This window comes from Zosterops lateralis (genome assembly GCF_965231275.1).
Source record: "Zosterops lateralis genome assembly, chromosome: 12".
In the NCBI taxonomy this organism is placed as follows: domain Eukaryota; kingdom Metazoa; phylum Chordata; class Aves; order Passeriformes; family Zosteropidae; genus Zosterops; species Zosterops lateralis.
This window is the reverse complement of record NC_139772.1, coordinates 13,534,026-13,561,966: the sequence shown is the minus strand read 5'-3', so window position 1 is coordinate 13,561,966 and position 27,941 is coordinate 13,534,026. Positions and strand designations below refer to the sequence as shown.

The following is a 27,941-nucleotide window of genomic DNA, read 5'->3' as shown; positions in this document are numbered from 1 at the left end:
CAAAGACCCCAAGTCTAGAGAAGGGGAATAAGTGTGGCTCTGTCACCCCGGGCAGGGGAAGACACTGGAACGTACGTCACAGTCACGGATGGCATCCATGGCCAGCAGGTCATTTCCATGCCGGAGCTGAAACTTCACCATCTCCTCAGCAGCCCGGAGATAGCCCAGCTCCTGCTCTTGTGCCTCACTGCACTCCTTGATCAGGTCCTTCAGGAGCAGGGCATATTTGCTCATCCGCTGGATGGGTTTCAGCAGGTAGGAGGCCAGGTCCATCTTATCCCCCAGCTTCATCTGCTTGAACTGAGAAATGCAGCAGAGTGAAGGTGGCAGCTTCCCCAAGGAGCACCCTGTGTCCTCAGGCAAGCACTGACACCTCTTGACTGGAGTACTCAGGGAAAGTAAGTACTGTTAGGGATATGCAAGGCCACAGGACCAATGCTCCTGTGTGATGGGTTCCTTCCCCAAGCCCTCACTGCACCTCTGCCCTGTCCCTTCCATACAGCTGTGTAGAGAGTTGTGCCAGGGAAGCAGAGGCAGCACTGAGCCCACTTTAGGCACATAAGTTGGTTTTTCTTAAACAGATCAGTGACCAAACACACTGAGCAATCCTGATACAGGCAGTGAAACTTACCTTGAAGAAGGTATTCCCATGGCTGGCTAGCAGTGAATCTGACTTCGGCTTGTTCTTGCTGTACAGTGCATACATTCCAAACTGGTCTTTCTGCAGAAGAGATCCATCCTCGTGTGAGACTCATGCACCCAGGACATGCTGACAGCCACAACCCTGATAGGTTACTCTACTACTTCTGCCTCTCCCTGGCTGCACCAGAGCCTCCTCTGATATCAGGAATCACTTTGTTTCAAGCTGTTAAAGAGCCAGGAAATGTTCTTCCTACTCCCGGAGTAGCTAGCACTTTTTGATTCATTGTTCTGCTACCCCTAGCCCCTTCAATACCCCAATAGTCACCTGGTACCATTCACACCAGGTAGCAGCAAAATGCATGGGGCAGCTGACCTTAAGACCTGCATCCCTATGCTTCTGCCCAGCAGCCCTTTTCACCAAGAGTTGGTCTGTATCTCTCTGCTCACTCCAGTCATTCCCACTGACACCAGACAAAAAACAGATTAAGGGCTGTCCCTGTAGAAACTGATGGGCTTTAAGGAGCAGACATTTTGTTTCCCTGGCAGCATCTCTTGGTGGGAAAGCACAACAGGAAAGGCACAGAAACCAAGCCCATGTCTGGAAGAGCCTAACCCCGGGGGCAAGGTGCTGATGCCTTACGTGTCGCAGGAAGCAGTGGCTGACCCTCAGTGGGTGGTTGCAGCAGCTCTCAAGCTCTCGCAGGAAGTATTGGCTGTGGAAGTCATAGAGTTTCTCCAGGTTTCCAAAAATGACACTGCGCTTCCCACGCAGGTCCTGGGGGAGGTCGAGGCGCTCCATCTCAGGGAAGTAGCTGTCAATGATGTAGCGAAGTGACCGCACATATTCCCGCTCCGTGGTTACCATCTCATCAATGATGTGCCGCAGTTTGCTGCAACAGGAAACACTCAGCCTTGAAGGGACCCAGGCTGCAGCAGGGCTACAGCAGCCCTACAGCAGCCAAAGTGCCTGCAAAGCTCTCTTCAATGCCCAGCATGGAAATGAAATGATCCCTAGCACAGACCAAGCTCAGATCCGCAACTGTCCATGATAGCTCTGATCCTGAGCACTGACAGGATTCAAGGGAAGAGCATGAAGCTGTGTCAGGGGAGGTTTAGGCTGAGGCTATTAGGAAAAGGTTCTTCTTTGTGAAAGAGGGTGGTTAGGCACTGGAACAGGCTCCCCAGGGAAGTGGTCATGGCACCAAGGCTGTGGGAACTCAAAGAGCCTTTGGACAAGGCTCTCAAGCACAGGGTGCGGTTCTTGGAGTCCAATGCAATCAGAAGTTGGATCAATTATCCATTTGGGTCTCCCTTTCAGCTTGGGATATTCTGTGATTTTAAGGATTCAGGAAGGGAGTGCTCAAGGCTGGCTGTGATCCTGACCCAAACTCAGCAGGACACAAATTCCTGGGCCCAAACAACCCTTGCTGTGGACACAACGGGTGCTCTGCAGATGGCTGCTCTCCTGAAACAACAGGGACAGCAGTAGCCACAGTAACTTCTGTGAGGTGTCGGCCTGACGACTGGAGACTGTGAGGAGCAATGTTAACCCTGGGAGAGGGTTAATAGCTCTAGAACTAGGTGCTGTTGGGCTTGTCCTAGTAAAAGTGAGAGAGTAAAACTACATGTCCCAACACATTGGTGAACAGCAGTTCCAAGCATGGGTTGCTCTCACATATCTCAAATGATGCCCCTTAGGTACTTGACGTTTCCACTGTGAGGCAGTGTAGCACCAAGCATAACTACTCCAGTGTGTCCCTGGAGTATCTGCCTTTCAGCTTTCCCTCAAGTCAACTCCTCTGGCTGTTCAGAGAGCAGAGCAGTGGGACTGTCCCAGCACCCATGGACATGGAGGCCTGTTGCACTGCTCCCTTGAGAAGCAAAGTAGTCACCCTGCTATCTGCTGGTGCACATTCTCTGCCATGAACTTTTCTGGGCCTCCCAGGGATATCAGAGTCCCCTTCCCAAAAATTTCACTGTCCCCAGCCATTTCACTCAAGAGTAGTAACCATGGTCCCCCAGCATCCAGAACTCTATTCTCATCTCTGCCAGTAATATTTTATTTTTATTTTAACCTTTTCCAGTGAGAGCAACTGAAAGACCTGCCTGGAGATCCTTTGTCAAGAGCAGCTCATATCCCTGGGCTCTCTAAAGTCTAGGCACACATTGTAGTATGACAACAGTGTTGAGATTCTCAAGGATAGAGAAGGAAAACAGCACAAATGCCAGCTGTTGGACACCCAGAGATTTCAGCTCCAAAGGCACTAATACAAACATCCTCTTATCTGTGAAGCTGCTGTCACAAGGTGCTGGAAGTGCCTTCCTACCAGTCCAGGTACAGCACTCCCAAAAGCATGGGGGATGATGCCCTGTGCTTCTGGTCTCCCACTGCACCTGTACCCCTGGCTTTGTTAGGTCACTGTATACTGTTTCTGTAATCCCTCATCCTCCAATGCCAGCAATGTTCAGAAACTCCCTCTCCTGTCTGGGAACTGAACTTTCCTCTCCTAGAGGAATCACACTGTGAGAGAAGAGCCACAAATCCCATTTCTCTGCTTCCCCACCAAGGGAGATGCCAGATTATGGGACATCCCTGTGGGCTTGCTCAACACGACATACACATATGCAGGGAAGCTGGAGCTACATCTCCATCTATCTGTCCTGTAACCAGTGCCAAAGCGATTAGCACTACAGAGCTCCTCTAATCTCTGCTGGTGCCTTTTCACCACCCTGAGAAACAAAACACCAAACGTCACAGACACTTACCTGCCCCAGCTCTTGGCTTCTGACCCAGAGAGGCAGCCCCTCTGTCCCTCCAGCAGGCAGTCTGCAGCCCAGCTGCATACAGCTGGCTGCCGCAGTGCGAATGTCCTGTCCACCAGCTCGGTGCTGCTCACCTCCAGCCCCTTAATGAAGACGCCGGTGTTGCCGTATCTGGCTGGCTCACTCCTCTGGCAGCTTGACCACAGGCTCTCACCACAAGGCAGGTCAAAGCTTTGGGCCTTCCGGAGGACCCTTCTGGGAGGCAGCTTCCCAGGGACTGGAGTGGATGTATAAGATTGCTTCACCTCTGTGGTTTCTAATATGCTGTCCAGGATTGGCTTTTCTTCAGGCAGCACTGGAGACTTACAAGCCTTGCTGGTGAAAGAAATTCTGCTTGAGTGAGGACAAGGGCTGAGAGCAGCTTGGCTGGCAAATACTTCCTCAGCATCAAAATCACCAGGGCAGCTCAGGGAGGGTGAGGGAACTTTCTCCTCAGTCCACTCCAGAGAGCTGTTGGCTCTGTTGTAGCCATGGGATGTGCTCTGAGTCCTGTCCCAGTGGGACCTGGAGGTGGTCCCCTCAGAGTGCCTCCGGTGAGACAGAGTGCCAGTCTCACTGCCAGCCTGGGGCTGCTCCCCAACAGCTGGGTTGCGGTCTGACAGCAGAGACTTCCTTGTTCTCAAGGCTGCTTCGAGTTTCTTTTCAAAAACCTGCTTGGTCTCCTGGCATTTAGACCATGCAAATTTCCACTGCTTGAGCCCCTTGTCACTCTTCAGCTTACAGGCCAGTTCTTTCATGTCCTGGAACCGGGCAGCACTGATGTCCGGGTGTTGCCCCTTGTAACTCTCCAGGCACTTGATCACATCTGCACAGTGCTCAGCGGAGCTGCAGTCCTCCATGCTGATACAGGCAAGGTGTCGCATCCCTTCCAAGGCCCACTCGTACGCCTGCAGAGGGAGAACAAAAAGCAGCAGCCAGTCAAGAGGGACTCAGTGCTAAGAATAACCCTAATTCGGTGCCTAAAGACAAGAGAAAGGATCAGTGTCTGGCCATCACAGTTCCTTGAGTGTGCAGAGTAGGGGGGGCTGCTATTGTCAATGGGGCTTAACAATTCAGCAAAACAAACAGCTCCTTATGCAAAGGGCTTCAGCTGTGCTGGCTGCTCTGCCACAGCCCCACCTCCCCACCAGGTCCCTGTGAGCTGGCACCCACACTGCTGGGCACATTTGCCCTCTCCGAGCAGGGGGGCACAGGGAAAGCTGCTGCTAAGACTGCAGGAATTCACGCCTCAGTGTGGCCTTGCTCAGTATAAAACCTGGAACTCTCCCTCCTCCTTTGTCCAGCCACTTTCACCACTGTCAAGCAGGACAAAGTCAAGGGGCACCAGAGAGCTGCATGCAAAGGGACTGCTGCTCCCTACACTGTTTTCCTGGAGTTGATAGCACATAGAAGCCACAGCTGGGCTCTGTGGATCACCCCAAATGCTCCGACCCATCCTTGCAGCAATGAGGAATCTGAAACTATGCAGCTTGCTCATTTTCTGTGCCTGCTGGCAGCTTGTGTGGTGTGCCTTGTTCTGCCTGCCTGCCTGGCTCTGCCTGCCACTGCACTACATGCTTGTGCTGGTTAGTCAAATACTGAGCTCAGCAGTTTATTTCTAATACTCCAGGAATGCTGGAAGCAGCTTCATGGGGCTTAACTCTATCACTGATGCACATGCTGGCCTTGCTAAAACAGTTCTGCCGCATCAGTCAACCAAGGGAAGTGGGACAAAATGTGGTCCAGTGGGACAAATACAAGGGAGGAGTGAGTGCTTTATCACCATGGAAGGAATGGGGCTCAGCACCAAGACCCATCATCGATCAAAGGAGAAGAAAAGCAAACATCTGACTTAGGCTCATAAGCCACCATTTTCTCTATAAAGCAGAGATGGCAAGATTTCATGATAGAATAAATAAGATGTGACCAGCTGCTGTAGGCCTGTCCAGGGAACTTAAATGCTCATCAGTGAACTCACAGGGTTATTTGTTGAAATCAGACACACAAGGTGGGGAAAACACCCTGGAAAGGGCTGCCTGGCATCTTCTGCCGACTGCCCAACATCGGTGTATGTGCAGAAACACCACTGGCTACCCTGAAGTGAGCCAGACCATTTCTAGCACTTGACCTGTCAGGCCTTGTGTATTTGCAGAGAAACAACTCTCATGCTTAGTGCCAGGAACAAAGTGACTGGCTTTTCCATTTTTCATTTCCTGAGCAGCCTCACTGTAGCAACCTTCACTCAGAGAGCTTAAATCACTTTTATGCAGCTTTAGACATCAAGAAAATCCTCTCAAGCTTTATGCAAATAGACATTGCATCCCCATCAGGGACATGGTGGTCAAACAGATTGGGTGCCAGGCTCACTCTCTGTTGGTGACAGAGACAGGCAGGGCAGAAGGTATTTCATACACATGATGCTCAGTCCCTGGATGGGGATGGCTATGACAGCCAAATGCTGCTGTTTGTAGCAGAGCTGAATGCCAGCACAGGCTGCAGCCTCAAAAGAGTCACTCTAGGGACAGATTCCACAGGAGCTCTCACAGCCGTCCACATTCTCCTTCGAGCTGCAGCTGCATGGTGTGCGTGCAGCCAGCCCCATTACTCATGCGGAGCAAGGAGCTGCTTCAGAAACACCAGCAGCTGCTCAGGGAAAATGCTTCTCAGCACCACACAACTGCAGCACGGGATAATCCAAAGAGCAGCAGCCCCCTTTTCTCCCATTGCCCTGCCTAGAGCTGCAACAGGCCCCTGACCTGCCTCTCTCTTGATCCAGGCTTTATGCTCTAGACTTGTCCACTGCTGCTGGCCAGGAAGAGGGTGCAGAGGCAGAGGACATGTCAGATTCTGCGAATCTGCATTTATCCTCGATGCAGAGGTTTTTCTATTCCCTGGGGATGGAAGCCTTTCAAGGCGAGGTGAATCTCCAAGTGCAGCAGAGCCCAGCAGATCTGCACAGCAGTGACAGATGGCCTATTCTGCTGTGGGGTTTTGAGCTGCCCCCTCCAGCTGTACACAAACCAACACCAGCCCCTTACAGCTCTGCCCAGAGCAAGGGTTGGCCATTACTCTGGGCTAAGAAAGGGCACATCTCACCTCTCTTGCTGTGGAGGTCAATTGGTGATCCTCACTGAAGGCTGCATGCTGGCTGCCTTTTGCTCAGTGATGGGAAAAGCTAAGCTCAAAAGGCACACAGGGCTGTCAAACAGGCTGCTGAGAGCAATGTGCCAAGAGGGACATCCAGCAGGCCTGCCTGGACTTCACAGTAACCAGTCAGGAAGGCGGATGCCCTGTGAAGGCTTTATCTAAGGCTGGGGTACTCACTTCCAAGCACAGATGGGAGAGAGAGAAAAGAGACTTCCTTTATTTCTTGGAAACTCTGCAGATCTGCATGCAATTATTGTGAGGAGACATCAGGGCTGCAGAGCACACAGGACAGCCACCCCACCACCTCTCATCTTCATATGGTCTCTGTCTGTTCTTGGCAAGGACTCCAGGCCTGAGCAGAAATTACTCTCAATCTCGATGGCATTTCCCTCCATCACCAATGCTTGTCGAAGGCCCAGCAAATAGCTCAGCTTTGTTCCCTGCACAATGGAGCAGCCCTCCACATTCTGCAGCTTTGTTTGGTAACATGCTAAGTGACCACCAAGGCTTTCTCCAGTCCCATCACCTGCTTTAACTGCCCCTTTCTGCACATAAATGGCAATCCTCTCCAGGGATAAAGTGTGTCCCCATCCTAATTCGGGCTGGGGTATTGCTGTCATCTGTCCCCCCAGTAAGGCTGCAAACAACACTCAGCCAAGCCAGGATATGGCCCTCTGGATGTGGGGCTTTTGGGGTGCAGGCAGCCCTACACCTTCCCTGCAGAGCTGCTCAGATAAAAGGAGGCACCTGTGCACAGGGAAGCTGAAATCTTCCCAACCACGTCTGGAACCAGGCAGGAAGGAGCCTGTACCTCAGCTTTTGATCTTCACAGGCAAGTTGTTACTGAAACTCTCAATTACAGGATTAAAGACAAATGTGCTTCCTGAATACACAGGACTGACCTATCCTGCAACAGGCATCAGCAACAGGTTGGTCCTGCCAGGCTGCCCAGGAGAGGCTTGGGCTCTCAGGGACCTGCCATGTTATAAGGAAAAGCCAGGGACTGCACTGGATTATGGTGCAACCTTTAAGGCCATCATCCTCAGCTGGTCTCTGATCATTTCATCATGGACAAGGCTTGCAGCACATCGAGGACAGGAGCTAATGGAGTCTGTCAGGTTTGGCACCACTCAAGTACCATCTGCAAACACAGGCCCAGACAAGTTGCTCAGCCCTGGCTCAGGGCATGCTGCCAGCACTGAAAGCCTCCCAGGGGTCCTGGATCCTCACCTGAGCCACCACGCAGAAATTACACCTCCCCAACCCAAGCCTATCACAAACCTCAGATTCCTCGCATACTCAAGGTTAAGTGACCTCTAAGACACCCTCTGGGTAGCCAAAACAGGGAGCAGACACTGTGCATCTCTGACATATGCCAGACATATGCCAGCTCATTGTGCTGCCTTTGTCCAAACCTCTTTCCCCCTCCTGTGGGGAGATGATGACTGTAACTGTATTTTTCTTGACAAATAAACTCTGTGAACAGAGTGTCTGAATTGGCAGAGGTAGGCAGATCAACTTTCTGAAGAAGAAAAATACATCTGGGTGGGTGTCTAACTCTCCTGTGAGGTTTCCTTAGGAATCTCAAGTGACTGCACAGTGCAGCTGAGACAGAGGTGATGAAAAGTCGAGACTGGTCCTGGTGGGAGCAGCAATACAGGCAGGGGTGGAATTGTGCTTGTGGACACAATGACTGAAGCACAGCAACAAGACAGACCAAATTTCTCACTTTTCTGTGGGGATGTCCCAGGACTGAAGTCCCCATCTCCCTCACTCTCTACAGATCAGAGAGGAGGAAGCAGCACAACAGCTGAGAACACTGCCAAAGACAGCAATAAAAAAACCAACATAATCAAACAAACCCTGATCCAGCTTGGTGCAGCACCTGCATCCAGGGTGTGCTCCACTCTGCTGTTTCTCAGTGAAACACAACTGACTGTAGGTCTCTGTGGCAAGAAACAACTGCACAGCTCCCCCACTTAACCAGACCTCCTCTCACCACTGCTGTGCTCAATTTAAGTGTCCTCAACTCCAGCTGTGAGCTTTAAGAGCAAAATGAGGTTAGCTTGCAGCAAAGGAGACAAAACTGGTGCAGCCAGAAAAATGAAAAGCATCACAGATACTGTTGTGAACTAAACAAAGCACTTCCCAACAGCTATGCAGGGTGTCACACAGGCACTGAGTCCTGCAGCTGCCCTGCTCTGCTGGCCACCCATAGCCTTGGTACTGAACCTTGCAGAGCTCAGACCTTGATTGCAGCATTCCCAGCACAGGAGTAGAGTGACAGGAACTCACCAGAACACCATTCCAAAGTAAATACAGCTCTCTTGTAAGAAAATGCTACTGTCATTACAGATGCTCATTTGGGTTTACCCCCTCTAAAGTCCAATATGGCTTTAGGTTGGTTTGAAAAATGACTCTTGCTCACAACACTGGTATGTCCCTTGTTACAGGCTGCTGCAGCATGCAGTGTTAGCAGGGACCCGTGGCTGGAGACTGCCTTATATGCTGACAGTTCAGAAGGACCATGATTAAAAAGCTATTTTACATCAAAATATATTGAAAGAAAAATCACCCAGGCTTACCTTACCTACCACAAGTACTGTCAGCTGGCAAATGGTGACAAGCCTAACTCAGAGACCAAGCAGCTTCAGCAGAAAGTGGTCAGCTCACCACTCATTTGGATCTGCTCCTTTCCTCAGGCTCCCACCTACCAATACTAACAGCACCCGTGAAGAAAGGAGCAGAGAAAGAGCAAGACTTCAAGACCTGCAGATATTCCCTTAGCAAGTCTATTTGTTGGTTAAAAACAGACTTCATCCTACCTTCCCATCCGTCCAGAGGGAGTCCATACCCTGGCTGTGCCCAGCTCTGTGCTGTACATTATCCCCTACAGCCAGACTGAGGCAGGGCCACTGCTTCAGTGCATCATCTCAGCTCTGGTTATTCACAAGCAAATGCTGCTACCCTAAATACCAGATTGAGGGGCCCTGGTAACCAGAGACAAGGCAGAGGGGGAAGGGGCCGTGATTCACACGAGAGCTACTGAAGTGTGCAGAGAACACCCTGACTGGGCACAAGCCAGATACTCTTTCACAATGCAAAAAACAGGGTGAGAAAGCATCCCAATTGACCCCAAATTGAAGCAAAATGCAAAGTAAACCACTACTCAACATATAAGAGCTATGAAGGAAACACTGATCCCCTCCTAAACAGCATGACACTTCTTCCACCTCTCTAAGAGCCAAGATCTTGCTCACTTCTACCAAGATCTGAGGGTCCACAGGCAGGCAGCTACACTTACACACAAGAAACCATGTAATTTCAGAGCACAAGCATTTCAGCGAAGCCACAAAGTTAGAAGTAATCCCTTCTCTATGCAGAGGTTCACTGTTATTCTCCAACCCCTCTGCAGCACTCAACTTTTCCAAATTGCATTTGCAGCTCTGCCTGCAATTCATTACCAGCACAAACCAAACTAATCAAAAGTGTGCCCTTCATGGGTTGTAGCTGGTAAAAGCTCAGCTTTAAGAAAAGGAGTCATGCTCTTGAAATGAAGAGCTAAACCATTTCTGAGTTGCTGTGTAGCTCAGAGAGCCTCCCCTCCTCCAAGGGAAAACAGATCTTTAGTTTGCCTAAAACTAGCTGCTAAGGAAAATAAACTTTAAATCCTGTATTTGCATTTCTGCCAGTTACCAAGTGCCAGCTGCTGTACAAACACTGTGGGAGGGCAAAGGATGAGAGACAAGCACAAACAAGAAACTCCTTGGATTTAAGCATAAGAAAGGAGAACAAGCAAATATCCACAGCTGGGCAGGAAAGATGAACAAGGGGTCAGAGAAGCAGCACCTGTCAGGGTTGGTCTAGGCATGCCACAGTCTCTGTACCATCAAAGACTGCTCATTAGAGCAATGTGCTTGGACATCCTTTTGCAGCAGCACTCTTAAACAGAGCTCAAAAATCCCCTCATTTGCCCTCTGGGTAGCCAGGCATGACAAGTCCAGGAGAGCCTAATTACAGGAGAATATAATAGGCTAAAATAAGATTGCACATGATTTCTGCTTTCTTGATGACAGCACGAGGACCCAAAGGGCAAATGTGGCTCGCTGGGCTGGAGCTGTCGTGCAGGACGCGTGCTTGCCCTTCTTTTTTCTAACTGCTGCCACTGCCAGGCAGCACCTACGGGTGTCCATTAGAAACAGGGTGACTCACCTGATGAATCACAAGCAGCTACAATAACCCCTGCTTCAGAGTAACTCTGAGATTCCACAATCTCAGAGCAGCCTGTGTCAGTTTCTCCATCTATCTATGTACACACACACACATAGGTAAATATGACACGCGTATGTATATTTACATGTGTATGTATGTATAAAATTACTCTCTAGGTAGCTGGGGAGCAAATGGCAGATTTGCTTTTCTCAAAGCTAACGAGTCTCTCATGACTGTGGCTTTGGGTAGATTCTACACTGATTATTCTCCCCCTACTTTTCTGTCTCATCATAGGGATTTTCTCAACATTTGAAAGCTCCCAAGTCCAGAGGACCAGGGGCCAAGTTTGCTCCCAGTAAAGCTAGAAAATTCAATGTTTGCTTTTGCTGCAAACCAGCCTCCTCACATTTGAGGCACTGCCCATTTTTTCAGCAGCTTTGTGCACCCATGAGCCAAGAGCCTCATGTTACCAGCCAAGCTCAAGATCAAGCAACAGCAAGATGTGTGAGTCACCAAAGCTGGAGCTGGCAACTTATGCAACAGCAACAAATTACCCCATTCAGAGACTAATGTCACCTCCAGAGGTTTTTTGCATGCTTTGCTTTTACATCTGTCCCGACAGTCACATCGTCATCCTGTTCAAATACCCCACTGTAATAGCACCCCACAGGCAGGTGTGGACAGACTGGACTGTGGTGGGAGTCTCCCCTCTGCCCTGTACTGGCTCCCTTTTAATGAGGTTCTTCGTGCTCCATGCTGGGGATTGCAAAACTTCCAGTATGCCCTTGGGCCTGCATGGGGAAACATAGGTGCTTTCTCTATAGTCTTCATTTCACATCCTTTCCCTTGTGACAAGCTGAGCCAAACTCTGCTTAACTACTGCATGATGTGTTGGGATCTCTCTGCACTGCACTTTGGGTGCTTGTGCCTGGGAAATGTGGAGCTGAAACTGGATCTAGACAACCCAGCACATTTACTGGCTCTGTCATCCCCAGGGGAACTGAGAATGCTGGAAACAGCTCCCTGTTTTAAGAGCACACCAAGATGTACTTGGCTGGTGCAAGGCCCTGCAGAGCAGCCAAAGGAGCCTCGGCAGCGGGCGCTTGGGAGAACCCTGTCCATATGTCCAGGGCTTTGATATGCAGATCGAGCCATTGTGAGCTTCAGTTCCATCTGTACACTGAGGGGAGCTTCATGACCAGATTGTGTGAACAGATCTATTTAACTCCCATGACTAAAGGGAATTCCAGTCTCCAGGAGGATCCGAGCATCCAGATGGATGCCAGCACACAAAAATTCAGAAAATCTGTCACCCTGTACAGCTTCTATCTCAAGATTAGAGGGGGGAAAAAGTACCCAAACTTTGCAGTGCACACAAGCACAAGGCTTGAAGGGAGATCTCTGCTGCCTTCAGATCTCACATTTCAAACACTCCGCTCGCACCTCAGCTGCAATGAGAGCTGGGAAATCCCTAAACCTGCTGGGTGGAAATGCTGTTTCCCTGTCACGACTGACTGGCTCCCTGTCATGATCCCTGTGTCATGATCCTGCAGGAGATTTGAACCCACCTGACAGAGGCCGAAATTTTTCAGATAACTGTCAATTTACGCTCATGGCAGCCAAGGACACCGAGGAATTTTTACACAGAGGTGCCTGACAATCAAGGCTGAAGGTGGTTTCAGCATGACAGGCATTACTCCCCACATACCTGCAGTGGCAGCGACTCCTTGGATCAGGGAAGGCACATGAGGGGCAAATACCCTACATCCCAACATATGCTACACACTGGCTGGCTCCCTCAGCTTCTTGTTCCTACTGTGTCCTCCACCGAGGGGGAGAATTTGGCCAGCACAGTAGGAGGAAGAAGGACTCCAGACGGATCAAGGCTTTGCCTCTCTGCACATGTCACAAACACATCACAGACCTCATACTGCACTGAAGCATTGCCTGAGGTGCTGGGACAGGTGCTCAAAAGCGTCTTAACCAAGAACCTCTCACCTTCAACTGCAAATTGCACTTGGATTTAGCACATGACAAAAACCTAATTAATTCACTGCTGCTGCCCTGTAACACTGAGGGACAAATGAGTCTCACACCTATGTTGTGCAACCAGAAAGGAGCACTGAGTGCTGGTGCTAACTACTATTTAGCTTTTACCTCCTGCCACAGAGCTCGCCAGGGCTACAGGCACTGCTGTGCTGCCCATTTGACAATACAGTTATTGGTGAAACATGGGAGAAAATAACTCAAGTACCAGTAGAGCTAGTAGTGATTTACTGAAGAATTTATAAGACAGAACAGTTTCCAAATTTTGCAAGACAAAAAAAATTATCTGTAGCAGATCAGATTTAAGTGTTCAGGACTTGTTTGTGCAAGAGGGCTATCTCCAAGGCAAAGCAGAAACTTTCTAATGCATGAATACACTTTGAGAGGAAAGTAAACACTAGACGCTTTTTAACCTTGCAAAAAAAATTTCTCCAGCAAAAACCTGGCAGGAAGGAGAGGGGAGAGATTTCGCCCATTAACCTTGCATGAACTCTGCCAGAGGATCGATTTTCCTCGAGGCTCATTCCCCCCACTGCTTCAGGCTGTGCATGAAAAAGGACACCCCTGAAACAGGAGAACAAATCAGACTAGATGTCTGTCTAGGGGCACGACTTTACAGGCATAACTGAGGACGGAGAGAGAAGGAGAGATGAGACAGCTGCTGTCAGACAATGCTGAAGCCAGAAAACAGTGACTTCCTCTAGAACTCTACTGTAAATATTCCTCTCCCATGCCTTTTGGATCTCCTTTCATCATCCTGAGAACTTGCATCAGTAACAAGATGAAAACTGTTATTTGTGAATGTTGTGCAGATCATCCCCAGAAAGGCAAAGCCAATCTCTGCACAGAGGTGGAGAGAGAATAGTGCATGGTAAGTCCCAGGGACTTCATTACAAACCACAGCAAAATCTCATTTACTCCAAGGTGCTGGGGGGCAAAACCATGTTCTGACCTGTGTAGAACTGATGGCATCGTCATGGCACAGCGACCTATGTCTCTGTTTATGGTAAGTATGCTAGAGTAAGGACACATCAAATATTGTTTTTTCCACTTTGGTGCTAAGTTCTACTCTGCATTTCTCCAAGCACATTCCCAGAGCAGGGAATCATAGCACCCTTTCAGTAAAATTACTTCTCAAACTCTGCCAAACAGCCTGCTACAGAAAAATCAACCTTTTAGGTTGCAGACACCAGGATCGTTTCCAGCTTCCCACAGATCAGCATTCACAACCCTGCTTTTTCATCAAAGGCTAAGAATAAAGAAACATCAATAATTTTTTGCCTAGAAGCGACTTTTTTCCCTCAAAATGATCATCTGCAAAATTGTATCTGGTACATAATCAGAAATGAAACACAGCAGAAAACAAGGTATCAGCAGGTCTCTGTTCTGAAACTTTTGGGGAGAAGTCAGAGGAACACAACCTATTTAGCACAGTCTGGATTTCTGCTGACAAATCTAAAATCAGATCCATTTCTGGAAGCTGGGAGTGCTGTGCCAGCAGGTCCCAGTCACCTGGACGGCAGGAACCCAGCAAACCTTAGAACAGTCCAGGTGAGCAGCCCCCTCCTGTGCTGTCCACAACATTTGACAGAAGTCCTGGAGGCTGAGAGGTACCACCTGCCCTGCACATATACCCAGTCAGTCTGCAGCACCCAGCCCCCGCAGCAACTTCTAGCTGCAGGTAAATTATGGCCACTGAAATGATCATGCAGTAACTTCTAATAAAGAGAAAGAGGGACAGACTCTGCTCTACTACAGACAGCACAACCCTGGGATTCAGAGGGACCATGCAAAGATGCCCACGGCCCACAGGATTCTGTCTGAGTGCACAAAAGCCGCACACAAAGCACTCTGATTCATGCTGGAAGCGCACAGACACGCACAAGCAACCGAGTGAAAAGCCTTCTCTACATTGTTTCCAAACAATATCAATACAGCTCACACGTCAGCCGGGGCGCCGCACACTTGGTACTTACAAGAGGGTTTGCTGTGTCCGTCTGCTGCCTGTGCCGGGATGGAGCGATTGAGACTTGGAGGGAAAGGTGCATGGAGATGTGCAAAGCGGCGAGAGCGATGGGAAGAAGGGCCTCAGCCCCTCTTTGGGCCCCAGAGTAGCAACACTTGCTCACGGGATGGAGCGCAAAAAGGCTGGCATTCCTACAGCAGCAAGGACAATGGGGAGGGATGAGGAGGCACTACCATAATCAAATGCAGGCCAGCTGGCCCTCCCCCAGGAAGGGCAGGCACCTCCTTCACTTGCCAAAGGCTTTGTTTTCTAAGCCACAAAGAACAAAGTGGCTGAGGAGGAGAGCACAGGAGAACCCACTGTGGGGGCAGATCCACCCATGAGCACAGGTAACCCAATCCTGGAGATGAAAACACAGATAGAGAGGAGTCAGGCAATATTCTGCCCACTCCAAGCAGAGGTCAGAAGCAGCAGCTCCTTGTGTGCAGCAGAAAGAAGACAGACAACTGAGGAACAAGAATCAGCAGAGGTTGATGGTCAGGGGTCCTTTGAGGGAAAAGATCCAAGGGAGGCAGACAGAGAACGCCACTGAAGGAATCACTTGTGGAACAGAGCCCCAAGAAATCCCACTATGGGAAACCCTACCATTTCTCAACCTACCTTGTCCCACTGATCCTGAACAGTGAAAACTGAAGCTGAACAGCGAAAACTGAAGCTGAACAGCTTCCCTCAGAAAGCAAACCTAAGGCAAAGGCTCAAGCTGCAAGAGACTCACAAGCTATGGCAGGGCAATGACCATACTTTCCCTGAGCACCAATGAGGCACCGTCTTGCACAACATCCTGAGAAGCAGGAAAAAGCCCCCGGAGCTGCCTCAGGCCCTCCTGTAATGATACAGGCAGTTCAGCTCTGGGCACCACATCACCACACAGCCACAGGGTATGCAGGTGCTGAGCCTGCAATGGGAAGCTGCTCATTCTGGTTGGGTCAGTGCTTTCTTCCATTTGTGCCAGCAAGGATCAAGCACCTTTACTCCCGACCTTCAGCAGGACTGGTTGTCATCCCAGACCTGGTAGAGACTGTCCTGTGTGCTCTGGCTCACTGGACATGCTGCTGCAAGTTAGGTGATCAGTCCAGATAGGGCACATGGCTCTCACATGAGCCATTTCAAACCTGCAGTCCAGGTAACCTGCACTTCACTTATGGTAAAGTCAACAGCATGGGATGTAAGTGTTCCGGGAAATAATTCACCCAGAGAGAGCTTGGGGAAAGAAAAAATATGAAGGCTAATGAGATAAATAAGGAGAGGAAGACTTGCTGTGGCTGCTCCTGGTCTTGATGGTGTACCTATGGCAGTGTTACTGTGAACCCAGAATAGAGAGCAGGAGAAAAGGATACTGGGAACTGTCCTTGCAGGAACCCCAGAACAAAACAGATATCAATGCTTTTGGTACACCATACATACCCTTCCTTTTTCAGCTGCCCAGTTTTTCCCCAAAAGCACTGTATGGTGCCAGATCCTAGCACAGTCTTGGAACTGAGTAAACAAGGGACAGTGGCCAAACCAGGCTTGAAGCCACAGGGAGATGGCAGGTCCCTGAATATGCCCGCATTGACTTTGTGGTACTGAAAAACAATCCTCCAGCCCACAGTCAGAGTTAGGGAAGGCATATTCCTTCACTGCTCCTCCTGCCTCAGCCTAGCCACCATCCACCCCCTGTCAGGCACCAAGGGCTAGTGCCGGAAAAGAAGCGGGGACAAATGGAAACATCCAGCTTGGCACCAGTCATGTCTTTGGGGAGGGAACCCTGCCAGCCCATGTGCAAGCTCCATGTGGTTTGGCCCAGCTCAGCCTGCCTCATTGCAAGGAGCTCTGACAGGCCTTCAGGAACTGCCAAGCAATGAAAAAACACAGTACAGCATCTTAATGGGGCATATGGGGTTATGCTGTCCTGTCCCATGGCCTGTCCAGCAGCCACAGGCAGTGCCCTACATAACACTTGCCCACCACATGCAGGAGGGTCAGCACAACAGAGCCTCCCATTCCCAGCAGGCAGCGAGGTACGTGAGGGATGAACACCATGATCCCTGTGGAGGGTGTTCCACTCTCTTGGCACATGCTGAGATGTTTGGAGGTCTGAGCTTGCCAGCTCATTACCATAGTGTACATTGCTTACGCATCCCTGGGCTTCTTCCCCAAATCCTGGGGTTTGGCACTCTGCAGGCTCTTTACGAGAAGGAAAATCAAGGACACTGCTTATGGTAGACTCCTGCTGTAGACATCCTCTCAGATATTAGGGAAGAGAGAAGGGAGTTAGGCAGGCACTGACAAGATCGCTGCAGGAAGGTTGAAAGCAGCTCAGTATCAGAAGACAGTGAAATCAGTTTAAATAAAACCTTCTGCTTATCCCCCACTCCCAGACCATACTACTAACTTTGCTTTGGGAAGACAGAAATATTCTGGAGATCAAGATCAAACTCATAGGCACTGAAAATGAAAGAACTCCCATGCTGGGCAGCAATTTCTGCACTGATCCTACAGCTGCAGGATGTATCCCCCTCCATTCCTGGTTTCGGTTGGCCACTGGTTCACAATACACACATGGTATATTTACACCACTAGAATTGTTTATAGCTCTACTGAAACCACTGAGATCAAAATCCTCCTCCCTTCCTGGGCCAGCTGCCTCTCCTCTACACAAAGCAGTGTGCAAACACACTGTGTCACTATAATTTTGTTTTCACTGGGGCCGTGCAGCATGAAAGGCACAACCAAGAGGGCTGCTGCCGCCAAGGACTGCATCCTGGAATTTTCATCCACCAAGAAGAAGCTGCAATGCTCTCAGAAAACTAATGGGCCACTGTTAGGGTCTATGTAGTATTTGTGTCCCTAGAAATGACCCAGTCTCTGAAAAGGCTTGGAAGCTGCAGAGGAACACACTGCTATAGAGTCATGTCCAACTATCCTGGCACATCAAGAGCTACCAGCACAATGTAATTTCCATGCCTGAACAGAGCACTGCGCAGTCTGCAAGCTTTGGGGAGACCTTAGAACACCTTGCAGAACCTGAAGGGGCTCCAAGAGAGTTGGAGAGGGACTTTGGACAAGGGCATGGAGTGACAGGACAAGAGGGAATAGCTTCAAACTGACAGCGGGCAGGATTAGATTGGGTATTAGGAAGAAATTCCTCCCTGTGAGGGTGGTGAGGCCCTGGCACAGGTTGTCCAGAGAAGCTGTGGCTGTCCCATCCCTGTAAGTGTTCAAGGCCAGGATGGGGGCTTGTAGCAACCTGGTCTAGTGGGTTGTATCCCTATAGCAGGGAAGCTGGAACTGGATGATTCCTTTAAAATCCCTTCAAGCTCAAATCATTGTATGGTTCTATGATCATGTGCTACAGTCCACATTTGTGCTCCAGAGACTTTCAGCTCTGGCTGGAAGGGTTCACATACAACCAATGTTTGGCTTGGCTGCAGAATTGTCAATATGCCAAGCAAGCCTTGATGCTTTTATGTGCCTCAATTTATCAGAACAAACATGAGAAAACCCTTCCCAGGATCCCCCAGGATGGCAAGGGGTTTTCAAGTACCAGAGCAGCACCTGAACATCTCTGTTCAGGGAGATAGAAAAGGACAGATTCTTGTCATTCTCCTATGGCACAGGAGGCATTTCTCTCTCCACTGGGGTGAAAAAAAAACCCATATTTCCACAGCAAGAGGGTCCCCACCTGCACAGCAAACTGCAGAGATGAGCCAGAGCAGACTTGCAGAGCATCACCAAACAAACTCAATCCTCATTGCCCTGACAGCAGTCTTCTGGGCTGCCTTGTCCACTTTTCTGCCTCACACGGGATGCTTTTCCATGTTTTCATGTTTAGCTAAATTTCCTCCCTCCTCCCCTGAGCACTTCTAGCTGCCAAGGCAGCTCAGAGACAGCAACTAAGTGGCACCTACATCTGGTACAGCTTAACTTTTAGTATCTATTCTTTTTGGAATTTGAGAACTTCAATACTCAGTGTTTGTACAAGTGTGGAATAAATGGAGCACAGGCTCCCTTCCCTTCTGTTCTTGCCAAAGTTGTATTTTAAAATGCACTTAGAAAATCCTACTGCTTGTTCATCTGCAACTTTAGAAATAAAAGAACACCAAATCCAACTGTAGATCTGCTAAATGGGTACATTTACACTAAATCAGACAGGTGAGAAGGTCAGGCACTCAGCACAGTCACCACACACATCCTCTCCTCCTGCTTCCCAGATCCCTGTGATGATCCAGGGATCCCTTGTTCAGCCACACTTCCCGACCCTCCATTCTGGTGCCCCTTTCCTCAGGCAGGCCTCAACATAGGAGGAGTTGGACTGTATTTAGCACTGAAGAGCAGGGTGCTACTCTTGATGGGTCAACAGGCTGAATTGTCCAGTGTGTAAGGATACAGCAGGAAAATGCAGGAGGCCTACCCTGGCATGGTGGCCAAGACAATCAGCCCATCTTTTGGCCCTTGTCATCAGAGCCAGCACTGCCATAATGCTGTTCACTGTGGCCATGAAAGGGGTTAAAAAGCTCCAGCTCAGAGAGTAGAAAACTTCTATGCTTAACAGATGTGGACATGTTCTGGAAGACACACCCACCCCTTTTCTCACATTCTGACTTGAAAAAAATCACTGTAGACACATGAGCATGAGGGGACTGCTGCAGGTTGTAGATCCAGCTCCCTGATGGAGCAAATACTACATTTCACACCTTTCATAAACAATCTAGCACTGGACTGAGTCCAAGCAGACTTTTTACACCTTCCTCTGTGCAGCAGATGCCTTGTCTTACCTTGTCAAAGAATTCATACAGCCTGACTGTTTCACAGACTCGGTGCCTTGTTTTATCCAGCTGGGTGCAGAACTCCTCCAGCTGATCTCTGTAGGCCTGCAGCTTTACCCTGTAAGAATGCACATCCACAAAGGAAAAGTCTTCCCATTGATTCATCTTCTTTAATGCTTCCTGTCCCCTTTTGCAATATTCCTGAAAACAAAAAGGAATTGCTCATGAGGATAGAGACCTGGAATCAACAGTAAGTAGTCTTCAAGGCCATTAACAGCTAAGGCTAATTAGACCAGTTTTTAAGGTTCAAATCACATAGGCAGGGGTGTCTTTGTTTACAGTAGAATTCTGGAGCCTGATCTCTTATGATTTACACTTGTCACGCGGCAGCTTGTAAAGGCTTAAACAGCAAGACCATGGCTTAATTAGGATCAAAAAAAGGCAGTGTTACAAGTACAAAGGAGGAACAACAACAAAAAAAATTGAAAAAAAAATCTATCTACCCCCAAGACTGGTAAATGCCATCTACTAAGTGTTGAGCTGGTGGCTCTGTCTGCAAAAGGAGAGCAGGGATACTATATAGTGAGACAGAATGACACACAGTCTGGTGATGAACCCTCTTAGCATGTGTTTGGCGGAGCACATACAAGACACACATGCTACCAACTCAGACACTGGAGAATATAATTTTCCAGTCCAACAACACTTACACTGGCAACAAGATCAAACTCCTTGAACTGCTTTTGTGCTTGAAGCAGCATCTCCAAAGAATCATCCAGGTTGATAGTTTCCTTTAGCCGTTTTTTGCCAACATTCTCAATCCAACTGCTAACCTAGAAGAAAATGGATAAGTCCTGCTTGTTAGTCACCCTGTGCTACTCACCAATGTAGGCCTTTATGTGGAAAGAGTAAGGAACTGCTCTCATAATGCTGGTCATCTCATTACTGGAAAAAATGTGTGTAGACTTCTGCTCCCCCCCACTCCAGCATTTCAGTCTGAGCCTCCTGCTAAGAGTTTTTCCATTTCAGGTTACAGAGTAATTGAAAAGCTCTGCTGTTGCTCACTAGCCTTAGGCATAAACAGGGCAAGTGGCTGCCTGGGCTCTGTTTCGGGTGAGCCATGGTCTAAAGCAAGCTCTGCAACCTGCAGACTGGCCTGAAATTCCTATTATTGTTACCCCCGACCAGGATCAAATCTCCTTGTTGCCAGATTTCCTACATCACTTGCCTTTTCTGATTGGCAGGACATGGACTATGTCAGTGTGAATGTATCAATGGACTCTCCCCATCTGCAATGTTTCATAGCTCCCTGGGACTCTCAGCTACTGGTTTTCTGAAGGCAGCTCTCCACAAAGCTGAGCAGCAACTGTGTGTTCCTCAGTGGAGCCCAGCCACTGCTGCAGTTATCAGCCCATATCCTCAAAGAGGGGTAGAGGACTGATTAACAAGAACATCCTAGAAGCAAAGCAGTCTTAGGAGGCCAGGCAGAATAACACAGCATCTCCATCATCACTAGGTTTAAAAACAGGCTGGTGAACTTGTCTGCAATGCTCCAGGCATAGGTGCACCTGGGGGAAGGGACAGACTAAGTGCTTCCTAACGCCCACACATCCTGTTTTCCTATGTCACCTGAATCCATATCCCAACTCAACCCCATAGTCAAGGACAAACCCCTAGTTTTGTGGCCTGTGAGAAGGTTACAAGGAGCAAGCCCACTGGCAAGCAGAAAAGATGGTGGTGGGCTCTCAGTACTGCAGAGGGGCACACTTCTGCTGCCCAGAGCTCCCAGGCAGGCTTAACAGCAAGAGCAGCTGCTGCCATCATTGGTGATCTACAAGCAAAGTAAGCTGGGAGCAGTTGAGTGTTACTCAATTCTACAAAAAAAAATAAAGTTCAGCTTAAAGCAGAAACAGGTTGCAGTGCTTGCTTTTGCACCTTTTTTCATTTCTTTTTGGTATTAGGAACCTGTGTTTAACAAGAGTCTCCACTAGATTCTTGCAACACACTTCTTGTCCTGAACACATCTTACATGGTGCCCAAGTGTCTACCTCCAAATGGGAGGTCACTAAAACTCCCAGATCCACCTTGGCCTGTGAAAACGCTCGGTAGGCTACAGCCTCCTTTTCAAATCCAGCTCCCACTAGAGGAGAGGAACCCAGAATCCCAGAACAACAGTGAAATTGATCCTAGTAGTGATTTTTAAGGACACATAAACTTCTCATTGTTGATGAGTTACAGCAAGAGACCATGCCACTCCATAATCTCAGGGTTGGGTTTAGGCTTAGGGATCTCCAACATGGAATATCTGGGATCCGCAAGACTGAAAGGACTGATCAGCTCTTGTAGGATGCTCAGACCTGAGCTGATTTATGACTTTTTGAGTCCTCTATGAACTTGGCCACAGGTTTCAAAGGTCTTTCTGAAAGCCAGGGGCTGTTTTCAGTTATCCCAGGGCAGTCAAGAGTTTCAACAAGCACTAAATGAAGGGAAGTTGAAAGTCTCACAGAAGTGCAGGGGGTGGGAGGTTGAGCATGGCTCTTGGACAAGAGGCTGTTCCCTTCCTGGAGCCTGTATAGAGGGCTGCACCCAGAGGCAAACTGAGTGTGCCTGGTGCTGCACCCAGAGGGGAAGGAGTGTGCCTGGACTTATCAGATATCAGGAACCTGGGAACAGCACAGGAATCTAAACAACAGAGTACAGGACAGGGATGGGCAGCCAGTGTGGTGCAAGGATATTCAGCAACAGGATGTCAGCAAACCCTGCAGGAGCTACAGCCCAAAGGGGACATGCAGACTTATTATAAGCTTGTTGTCATCACTCTGCTGCTTCTCAAGGTGAAGTATGAAGAATGCCTCATCAACAGTCTCACTGAGAGGGTAAAAAAAGACACCCAACCTCCAAGTGTATTGCTTACCTATGAGCCACTTCACAGATGTTTACAGAGTTCGACTGACCCACACCTACAAAGGAGCCAAGAGACTTTCATCTGGCATCAAGAGATACCAGAGAAATAAGTGGCTTGATTCTCAGCACTGCTGAAATTCTATCTCAAACTTTTATGTTCACATGTTCTTTTTAAGCATCAAGCATCACTGTACACCTTCACACAACAGATCAACACGGCCAGTACCTGGTGTGGAACACACAGTCAGAGGGCAGCAGTCACTGGAACTGACAGGTAAGCCTTACCTCCTTAAAACACTCTTCCACTTTCTCAAACTCCATCACCAGCTCCAGCTCCTGGATGCGCTTGTTTGACATCATCACCAGCCGGTGAACGCCCTCATCAACTTGATTATAAAGCACGCTGGCAGCATCAAGTGCATCTCTGCAAGGGGACACAGGTCTGGTCAAGGTTTTGCATTAGGTCCTTCCCCCAGCACTTCATGCAAACACAACCTGGCTAACAACAGCACTCCAGTCATCCTCCCTGTGGGACCATCTCCATATGGAGAACAGAAGAGAATATTGCTGCTCCTTGCACATTACTGTGATTCCCCACTCTGACCCCAATGCAGATAACCTGGCAGGAAGGACAAGAGCATCTCCTCCCAGCCAGGCTACTTAGAAGATTTACCATATTTCTCACACTTTCACCTTTTCATAAACATAGATTGTTGCATCAATGGATTTTCACAAAATACAGGGTCAAGCAGTTTCAGCATCTAAAACTACCATTTGAATTTAATTAAGTAAATAAGCCATCACTAGTAAGCAAATCTCTCCTGAGTGACAACTACAATATTAAGTGCCTGATGCCCCACTTACTCTCAGGGTTTCCACCAGCCAAACAAAAATGCAAAGTGTACAACAATTCAGTGCCATGAGAAATCAGATTTTACAGTGTTGTGCTGACAAGATTTATTCACTGAGCTCCCTATTTTCCACAGGCAGCCATGCTGACCAAAGCCCAGCAGGCAACACCAGGAGGCACTCTCTCTGCCAGCCTGCCACAGCACACAGGCAAGCATGGAAGGGTTCAGGATAGAGTCCAGTGCCTTCAGATGCTGCAGCCATGGCCTTGGTAAGATGATGAGTATTAGCAAATGCCTTTTAGATGTGTGCAACACCTCTCCAGCACAGACTCGGGTGAATTACAGATGGGATCCAGGAAACAGAAGACCATTCAAGCTTATTCTTCTTGTATATCTTTTGCTTCAAGATTTCCCCTCCTACAATTATGGGCTCAAGACACAGCTAAAAGAAAACACTACAGCTTCCTTCAGCTGTGCCCTACACTGGTATATTCAGCTGCCTGGTCATCTCCAGTACTCACCTTAAACCAATTTTCATTTCATTGTCTTACAACCTTCTGGCTTATTAGAGCGTGGCTTTTTTATCATATAATTATCTAAAGCACTTGCAAAATAGGTAGCTAATATTGCTAATGGATAATTCAAAACAATTCAGTATACATGTTTATTTCTTTCTGGGTTTACAGGCAATCTTGAACCTATGAAATGCAACCGAATATGAGAGGTTAGTAGCAGCCATCCTGTAGTTCTAATTGACACAAGGCAGTGCCATAGGTCTGGAGAACTAGCTCTGCATAGCAGAATTCCACATTATTTTTCCATTCAGAATTCCATCCAGTGTGCAACAGCCAACTTCTTAAACCTCAAGCTCTTAGATACTTTTGTTTTTCCTCTTTGAAATGCTATTAGACTGAATGAATTTCTCCAAAGTGCAGCCAAAAATACCCGAATAGCTTCTGGACTAAGATCAGTGCTACTGCATTGCAGAGCAGACAGGTTCCGTACAGAGAATCTGAAGGCTTCAATGGAAAGATCTGAGCTGTAGCGCTGCTCTGGCATTTCCCAAAACCGCCGTAAACAAACTGTGATGATACGAGCCTTCTGTTTTGTAATCCTTTCCTACAGACAGACCCAGATCCAACCCAGGAAACTCACAGGAGCAGAGTCATAATCATTGTCCAAGCTGAGCTCTGGAAAGTATTTACAGAGCAGGTTGTGGAGGCCAGTTCCTGTCAGCAGCAGTGATACAGCTGGGACAGCTAATGAGAAAAGGTTCGGACAATGGCTGCTAGTTAAACTTGGCAACACCAGTAAAATGCTGTTGAGTTTTGTGCAGCAGAGCGTATCTGTCAAGTCCCATTTTCTGAGTAAGTCTACAGCATACTGATGGCCAGACAGGCAGACACCCTTTGGCCTTACTCCCACAGGGCTGAATTCCCTGCTGGCATGAATGCTCTCATCCACTCAGGAGAACACATGGATACAGCAAACACTCTTCTTCCCGCTGGCACAGACAATCAAGCACCTATAACTTTAGGCATTCCATGCTGCTATATGCAAACATTTTCAATTACCCCCTCATGAGGCAAAATATTTTTCGAACCTTTCTCTAAGCTTCCATGGAAATCACTTTGGTGTTGATGTTACCTCTTTGATGGGACTCATCAGCAAGCCAGACTGACCTGCTAGACCTTGTAATAGGAGTCCTTATGTCCACCCAAGCCAGTGACAAAGTGAGCATCCACGGCTTCAGCACTTAACATGGCATTGTCAGATGGTAACCTGACAGCACAGGGACCTGAGACAAGGGTTCCAGCTCTAGCACTGCCTGACCTAGCACAGAGTATGATCTAATTAGGGGATGGGAGCCAGGGAGTCCCACTCTGCCCCTTTCCATACCTGACAGAGGAAACAACCCCCACTGTTGTAAGTCTGAATAGTTTTCCTTGACAGGAGTCAGTAGCAACCTGGGCTGCAAGGCCTAACAAATACTACAGATTCTAGCAGAGCAGACAGCACATTTCCCAAAGTCACAAAACACAGGTGTTCCTGAAGACAACACTACAATTATGTGGGGGGAAAAATCACCTTCAAGATAGAGGGATAGGACGTGAATATTAAAAAAAAGCTAACAAAACCCACATTTCAAGGTTTTTTTTTAACCAGAAATAGGCATACCAAGATCACCATGTAAAAAGGCCTATCCACTGTACCACTGTGGAAAAGACCAGTCTCTTGGAGACCAATTGAGACCAGTGTCAGCCTTGTGACCAGCAAACCCCTTCAGGGAAAGTCAGGCTCAAGACTGCAGCAATAAAGTACTCCTGCTGGCCCACCAACCATAGTCTGAGGAACCCATTTCAGGAGAAGGGGCTTGAGTCAACTTCTTGGCACCCAATTAAAAGACTGAGAAAAATCCACCCCAAACAACACTTCTGGCCCCATGCATTCTTTCCACCGAAGGAGTTATCCTGCCTCTGAAGATCTCAATCCAACCAAGTCTTTATGTGCATTTGCAGAAGGTGGAAGGGAGCTCCAGTTTAGAAGTGAGCCCTTTACCCCATTGGATGTAATCGTAAAATACATATCTTGGTAAATAATATGGCAGCTACAGATGTACAGAATCTACAAATCTATGCACATCAGTCATCTTCCATCTATCTCAGCTGATTCAATGGTACTAAAAGTGACATCCTGTTACTGAAGGCACACACAGAAAACCTTTGCTTTACTGATCCACAAGCATCTCAAACTTACCTGAAGTCAGTCTAGGATGCATTTGAGAGTTTATGCTACAACCAGGGCCTAAACAGAGAATTCAGTCCAGAAGAAGGCTGGAAATTAACTCTTATCGGTAAGTTGGGCTGTTTGGGGTTATATAAGCCAAAATCCCTTACTCTTGTCATTTAAGTGATTTCTTTTCCTCTGTGAATGCTTGCAGCAGGCTATTGATGCCCTCATCAGCCACACTCTAAGGCTGCCCTTTCTCATGGTCCTGCCAACGGTTTCCTGAGCAACTGCAAACAACATGCACAGAAAAAAATGTTTCTGAACAGCTCCTCGGGGCTCAAAGTCCCCAGACAACTTCAGGTGTGGCCTTACACCACTCCTGCTCCTCTCTGAGTTCCTCCAGCATCCCAGCTCCTCAGCTCTTTGTTTCAAGGACCAGCCACGCTGTTTTCACACATTCTGCCTCGCTTGGCAGGCATTCATTAAAACCTCAACATCTAGTTGTTGGTCTTCTGTTGCATCTCCAAGGTAACTCCATTCATATGCTGTCAGCCCCTGACAGTTCACTTTTACCAGCTGGACAGGCTCTCTGACTAATATCCATTTTTTACTCTCTTACACAGAGGAAAATATAAGCATTTCCATGCTGTAGTATAAAGTTGGTAGGCAAACTGAGCCAAACAAAGAAATTGCTCACAATCCATGGGAAAGTTTGTTTTTTCGATTCACTTGGGCACTTCAGTGCTCAGAGAGGATCCACTGGGCATTAAGCCTGTTCTCCCAAACCTCTGTACATCCGTTTATCTATTTACACACACACACATTTGCTGATCTAGATCTTAAAAACTTCCTAAATAACTTCCAGCACACTAGTAAATGCCACAATATCCTGAAAAAGGGAGTTTTATGGGGAAAATGATACTTCACACAAATATCTATTTCTTTTTCAGCTTCAGACTCAGAAGTTTTTAACTTCTGTCCTTCAGTACCTTCAAGGCAAATATTGAAAATCTGGTTGAAGAAAAAAGTGACTTCCATCCTGGCACACAAAGGAAACACCTGGTTGTTAAGGACTTTAAAGACATTTTAATAGTGGCCTGTGCAACTGTGAGCACAAAAGGCAGAGTTGTTTGAAGTCAGTGGAAAGTCTCGTCTCAGCTCAGATTTGTGTGGATGCATTGCAATTTCCCTGCACATGGGAGTGTGGTAATAAGAGTCTTTCACTACATTCTTCCACGGTCAAATCATCAAAAGCAATTTTGCAATAGTGGAGTCAATATAATTTATAGCAAAAAGGAGTAGCTTGATGTCAAGTTTATGTTTCCCCAAATCCTGTTTTCATTGGGCAATTATCATTTCAGTGGAAAAGGTTCCAAACGTCTTCAGTTTTCTGGAGAAGTGCCAAGCTGTTGTATAATGGTAGGGTAATTTTAAACCTATAATTTAGAAAGACCATTTCTGTCTGAATCCATTCTTCAAAAAGAGCCAGCCTTGGAGAGTTACACTTGAGTTTTCAAAGAAAAATACCTGTTTTGTTTTCAAAAAATAGATGGCCACAGAAGAAGCATCCAGAAGAGTCACAAAAGCAGGTGCTGCCTGAGCCACGCCTGCCAATGTCAGCGAGATGCAAACAGGGAAGGGAGCAGCAGAACCATGGCTATTCTTGTCTGTCCTTCCTGTCTGCCCCTTCAAGAACTGCTTTGACAAACAGCAAAAAGAGCAGATTAACAAAATGGCTGAAATCAAGAGTTCATCCTCTGACCAGCCTTGGTCAATTTTAAAATGGAAAAAATTTATGGATGGAAGGAAATACTACATTTTGGTAATGTATTT

At 48.0% G+C, this 27,941-nt stretch overlaps 1 protein-coding gene across 5 annotated transcripts in view; it reads right to left on the bottom strand.

Annotated features, from left to right (window-relative positions):
* The window catches only part of PLEKHG4 (pleckstrin homology and RhoGEF domain containing G4), an 86,083-nt gene that overhangs the window by 7,189 nt on the left and 50,953 nt on the right, over nt 1-27,941 (bottom strand). For all 5 annotated transcript variants that reach the window (XM_083870116.1, XM_083870117.1, XM_083870118.1 and 2 more), the window contains 7 exons: nt 22,813-22,951; nt 20,334-20,456; nt 19,633-19,824; nt 3,409-4,352; nt 1,283-1,532; nt 632-721; nt 76-300 (listed from right to left, as the gene is read on the bottom strand). In XM_083870116.1, coding sequence (XP_083726242.1) covers nt 76-300; nt 632-721; nt 1,283-1,532; nt 3,409-4,352; nt 19,633-19,824; nt 20,334-20,456; nt 22,813-22,951 — 1,963 coding nt within the window. The remainder of the gene's footprint in view (nt 1-75; nt 301-631; nt 722-1,282; nt 1,533-3,408; nt 4,353-19,632; nt 19,825-20,333; nt 20,457-22,812; nt 22,952-27,941) is intronic.